This window comes from Parus major, chromosome 1A (assembly GCF_001522545.3).
Source record: "Parus major isolate Abel chromosome 1A, Parus_major1.1, whole genome shotgun sequence".
NCBI lineage: Eukaryota > Metazoa > Chordata > Aves > Passeriformes > Paridae > Parus > Parus major.
The window spans coordinates 62,681,964-62,687,963 of NC_031773.1; the positions used below are offsets into that span (position 1 = coordinate 62,681,964).

The window sequence follows — 6,000 nt, forward strand, 5'->3', positions numbered from 1 at the left end:
ACACTGGAGGACAGCAGCTACTTTCCTGCTGCAATGCACAGATAACAAGGCAGTTACACTGACAGCAGAAAAGGGGGATGATTTTCCTTCCTGTAGACGACCAGTTTGAGACCTGAAGATCTCTCTGCTCCACTGAATCCAATAAACTGCATTATCCATGAATAATCCAGAGGCCTTTTGAGCCCTGGTTTTGAATATGATGGATATAAGTAAGTTTGAACAGGCTTTAACCAATTCAACATACAGTTTTACAGCTTCATTTTAAAATACCTCAATTTAACAACACGCTTTGTAGGTTTTGCAATACAGTGACTTGTTTTGAGCAGAGTAAAAATTCCATGGATATCAAAACAGAATTTCTTAAGAAATCTCTAGTCCCAAACTTGTAATTTAGCCCCAGACTATCCCTCTGAACAAACACAGGTATTTGAGTTATAATTTCTACAGATATGAAAGGTTCTAGATTTTGCCTCATTTTAAGAGTATTCCCTTGCAGTAGCTTTCAGTCCATCTGTGGAATAAAACAATACATTTCCTTTTCAATTAGTAACTGGAAATATATAGATCCTTCTAACTGTGATCTTGCAGCTTGCAGCTGGCACTCTGCAGATACTCAGTGATGGTTCTGTTTTACAGGCGTGCAGATGAAGAAAGGGGGGTTTAAAGTAGCAGCCAAAGGTAACAAAGCAACCAAGAGAAACAACTGAATACAAAACATGGATGTCTGGTCACTTCCAACCATTCACCGATTTCTTTATCTTTAATAAAATATTACTGCTTTGTAACCTAAAAGAAATCACGCTAATAGAAAATAAAGTCTTCTTCTTCATCTCCCTTTCTTTTAATCTCTCTCAGAGAATAAAACTCAGTGGTAATAACACAGACTTGGGCATTAACAATATGTAGCTTAGTGCTGAGACTTTCACACATGATGTACTAAAACTCCCCCAGACCTAATGAAAAGCACAATGAAACTTTGAACAGTTAAATGGAAAAAACTATTCAGTGGGTAAGATAGCTGGGCAGTACAGCTCCTAGTGCTCTCCACATTCCAGGGTGTCTTATTAATAAGAAGACAGTGCCCAAGTGGGGGTTTCCAAATATCACTAATAGAGAAATGAGGGGCGGAAAAAACACGGCTGCCAGGACAAATACAGAGAAAGAAGTTAATTTAAAAATCACAACTGGAAAACTTCGTAACTATAGAATGACGGAATAATTCTGCAGCATAATATATGTGTGTTTGTACACGTGTATGTGGGTACAGAGCAGCTCAACTTGCACACCTTTGCTGCTGCCTCACTAAATATAGCTGCAATACAGCTGAGCCATTGTTTGTTGGCTGCTCACAGGCTGATGGTGCCATGAAAACCACATTCCTGGGCACTAAATAATCAGCCTGCCTGACCCCCCAAGAATCTGTAAGTCAAATTCATTTACCCCCAGAGGGCAATGCTCCATTGTATCCTCCCTCCTTTCTAGCCACCTAGGAACAATGGACAATAATTGCAACTGTCACGGCAGTCAGTAGGAAAAATAAACCAGTGCCTGTTTTCACAGCTTACTGCCAAACTTGATCCAAACACCTAATAACCATGCCCCCAACCACAGAACCACGGTTGCACTAAAAAGCCTTAGATGTGAGGCTTTTGAACAGAGCTACAGAACAATAACTCGACTTGTGTTCAAAATATAAAGCTAAAAACCAAAAATTAAAGCAAAGAAAAGTCTTCTTTGAGGCTGTGCTGTTGCTCCCCATCCTTTCCCCCAGGCACGACTGAAAGGACTGTTGAATTTCTCTCGTGGTAGCATATAGGCTGCTGCTGCTTTCAAGTTCAGCTTGTGAAAGGGAAAAAGAGGAAAGGAGAAAAAAGATTGCCCTCCAAAAGAACAAGATCATAGGCGCTGGGAACAGACCACCTTCTCAGTGCACAGCACTCTTCAGAGCAGCTCTACAGAGTCCAAAGGCACTGCAGAATCACTGGGAGTCCTTCTAAAGGTTCCAGTGTGTCAAGAGTTAAAGAGGCTCCATACAGTGTGCAAGGTCTGCTGAAATACATACCCAAAAGTGGGTATGAAAGATGCCTCCTCATACTTCGTCCCTGAAAGATCTTAAAGATTCATCAGTTCATGGCAAAGGATGATGTCATTTTGAAACAATGTGCTTTTAAATCCCACAACTCCCAGGTAAGCCCAGTGGCTGCTCTTCCTCTTTATGACCTGTTGCTTCACACACATGGGGCAGGAATGAAGAACCCAGGGTTTTGCCCTCTGTATAATAATAATCATCATCACCACCACAACAACATCATCTCAGCCTACTGGGGGCTGGAGTACCATATTCTAAGTTATTCTACTTATGTAATGAATATATATTTTTGATTTACAGCCTCCTAGGGAGAAGCCTGGGGAAACAAGTGGCATATTTTCCTGCTTGGGTAAGTCAGTGGAATAGCACAAACTAATGCTGGTGGCTTATCGGTGACAGGCTGGAAGGCCCATATAATTAAAATAACACTTTTTTTGCATATGCACCAACCCATTAACCTGTGAGAGCATGTTGTATTGCATGCCTTATTGAATACTGCCAACCTCTTGTGCACGTGGTCCTTAAACCTGTCGGGCTTGGGAGGTTTGGGAGCCTGCCTGAGTGGGGATCCCTACATCAGGGACAACATTAGTAAGTAAACATACCAAAAAAAATGCAGAGAAACTAAATCCAGTTTATATACCCAGAAAAGGGTTTAATTTTAATTTCATTCTACTTTCGCATTTCCAAAACAGCACTGACTTGGATTTTGCTACTCCAGATGTACACTGATATAAATAAGAGAAGAATCAGAGTCACTGTTTCTTTTCAGAGTGATAATGGCTGCTCTGAAAACTTAAAATTTTTGACATGTGTATTTTGAGTGAGTTCCTCATCATAAGCACTGCAGAGGAATTATAAAAATATTAAATTACATGAAAACAAAACAACCACAGGTTCCCTAAAATGACCTCAGATATATAAAATGGGGAAATATCTTGGCAAAGCAGGAACTACTGCTGCTGGAGAGTGGTCAAATTTTGTCATTTTCCTTCTGGAGTACGGCTTTAAAAGAACATGCTTTAGTGCACAGATGTTGTACGCTGTCTTTTAAAATCTGCACTGGCTAATTTCAGTACCTAGAGGTATCATTACACAAACTTTGCTCTTTTTATTTTTCCCTACGTGCAAAAAAAAGTAAAAAACAAAAACTAAAAAATTTACATCATCAAAATCTGTCCAAAAATAAACAAGGAATTCAGATCACCCTCAAATTTCAGAAACTGATACCACATATGTCTGATACTTTTTTTTTCCCAATCCAGCAATAGGATGTGTTCGTTTATAATAGAGAACAATATATGCAACAAAAGCTTAATGTAAATTCATTCACTTAGGCCAATATACCATTTCATTGATTTATATTATCACAGATGGGAGTGCATACATTTCATTTAAACCCCAAATTACCATGTTTGAAGGGGAGGGGAAGAGAAGCAGACAAAGTTCTATAAAGCCAGTCGTATCTGTATATCCATTCTTAATTTCCTTTAGCAGAGAAACAGCGTTACCTTTTATTTCTCCAAAGTTCCCTGATCCCATGGCAAGAAGCTTGTCTTTCCAGTCCTTTGATAGTAGCTTTTCAATACTGGGAGTTTCTGAGTGAAGGGGGGAAAAAAAATGTAAGCAAATCAACATGACTGTCTCCACATTAGAACTCACTAAAAGTCTATCTGCTAAAAATAAGGCCAACCCTATTCTGGGCCCCAGTTCGTAATGACTTCATCAACAAACTGATAAGAAGGGAGGGAAGAGGAAAAAAAAAAAAGGGGGGGGGGAACAAAAAAGGAAAAAAAAAACCAAAAAACTGAATGTGTTTTGTCACCTGCTGTTTCAAAACCATTAGCTTTTTCCTCCAGTGGAACAAAGCTCCGGTAATTCTGTATTACAATGGGCACATATAAACCTGCAGTTCATTGTTTTTCAATTTAGTGAACAAGTTGCTGCCTATAATGGATGCCTGTCAGTTTCTGGGTGTTAGTCTGCAGTCAAAAAATAATTATGTTGGTAAAATGTGGAGTAAAGAAAGAGAGAGAGAGAGAAAGAGAGAGAGAAGCAAAGAATTAGCTCCTAAATCTGCTACATGTAATTATATCCCTCTGAGTCTTTACAATTACATCCACTTTATAATGTGTGTTTAAACATCGTGTGGTGGTAAGCACACTGTGGAAAGATGTTCCGGTAACACATGCATTATAAATAATAATAAAAAGTTGGGTATGGAAAAAAGCTCTAAAAGACTGCAAAATCCAGAGGGAGAAAAGGCATTGCTTAGAATGGAAACCCATTATTTGCTCATTTCAGATTCTATCACTTCCTTGAAAAAAAAAAAAAAAAAAAAATATTTGTTCAGTATTTTCAGGAAAAAAACAGTGAGGGTGTGGATGGGTCTGATATTTATGTCTGCAACTCTTGTGTTCTGACCTCTTTTTGTGTAGAATTTTAATGCATAAGTAAATATAAATGCTAATAAAATTCAGAGAACATTAAACTCAATTCCAAACAATGTAATTGTATATTCTTGTCAGCATTTAGATGGGTACACAATTACAATAGCTTTCAATCCCACGATTAGCACTGCATTCAGTTAGAAAATGGAGTGTACTAAAAGATAAGTGTCCCAGTATGTGCCATCTAAATAACAATACCCACACTTATTATCTGGATCTAAGACATATACTGCTATTCTCCACATTTGTGTTTATGTGTATTTGTATTTGTTCAGGCATTTGTTTACCCCCTACCAGGAGCATAAAGGGAGTACATGTTAACTTATCAAAGGGACCGTCTGGCCTAGAGACCATGCAATTATTAGCAACTGGTTAACTTTCCCCACAGTAAAAACCATTATGAGCAACCTTCATTATCTCGTTTGGCTAATTCCACCTCCTTTCTTAAGCCCCAACTTGGAGCTCGGAGGCGCTGCGGCTCCTCGGGGCGGCTCTGCGGGCAGCGCTCTCCCCGCAGAGCCCCCGCCGCTCCCGGGGGGCCGAGCCCCCTCCGGTGGGGCACGATTAATGCACAGCCAACTGCAGTGCCCCGGCCACAGGGATGCTCTCCTGCATCTCAGACACAACGCGAGGACAGACAGACAGACAGACAGCCGAGCCGGGCACGGCCCCGTGCCCGCATCTCGCCGGGAGAGCAGCGACAACCTTCGGATGCCACCGACAGCACAGGAGGGTGTTTTTGTTCCTTGACATTTTTGTTCACGTTGCACCACCCCGATCTCCTCCTGCGCACCCGCGGGCGCTCCCTGTGCTGATCACCCCGGGCTTGCCCGAGTGAGGTTTCTCTGCCAGAATCTCTAAAACTTATCTCTAAATCTCATTAAATCCCAGGGATGCGGGCAGGAGAAGCCGCCGCACAGAGCACGGGGCTGCGCCGGGGCCGCTGAGCCGGAGGCGCCGCCGGGCTCCGGGCACTTGCTGAAGTTCGTCCGTCCCCTCGAAGCACCCACGAAGGAAACCATTCCCCACAACGTGAATAGGTCAGCTAAACACTGCCCCTTTTCCTTGTTTCTTTTAATTTTTTTATTATTATTTTTTTTAATTATTATTCCTCTGTGCTTTTCTGAAAACTCCGCAACAGCGTGTAAACAGGCCGGAGCAAATGCGGCATTTGCGGCGGAGAGCTGTCAGTCATTAAAAGCCAAAAAACCTTTGCAAAGCAGGAATGCGGCAATAGGGATCCATTGTGAGCTGACAATGGGCTCCAGAGCCTCCAGGCACCAAAAGCAGCCCGCCTTACTTTTAAGTCCATTGTCAGCAAAGTCCACGACAAAGCTTTTCCCCCGCGGCTAGACAAAATATTCGCCGTGGCTCGCTCGTAAAGAAACACAAGTCTTCTGTCTAACTTGCCGCCTTAAAGCTACAGTAGCCGCTCGCCGGGGCTGCCAGAGCCCCGCTGCC

At 41.8% G+C, this 6,000-nt stretch overlaps 1 protein-coding gene across 9 annotated transcripts in view; it reads right to left on the reverse strand.

The window, feature by feature from the left end:
- Window positions 1-6,000, reverse strand: part of SOX5 (SRY-box transcription factor 5) — a 618,882-nt gene that overhangs the window by 159,087 nt on the left and 453,795 nt on the right. For 8 of the 9 annotated variants that reach the window (XM_015627613.1, XM_015627615.3, XM_015627614.3 and 5 more), the window contains one exon: window positions 3,601-3,687. The exons of the other annotated variant lie outside the window; for it this stretch is intronic. In XM_015627613.1, coding sequence (XP_015483099.1) covers window positions 3,601-3,687 — 87 coding nt within the window. The remainder of the gene's footprint in view (window positions 1-3,600; window positions 3,688-6,000) is intronic. 9 annotated transcript variants of the gene reach the window in all.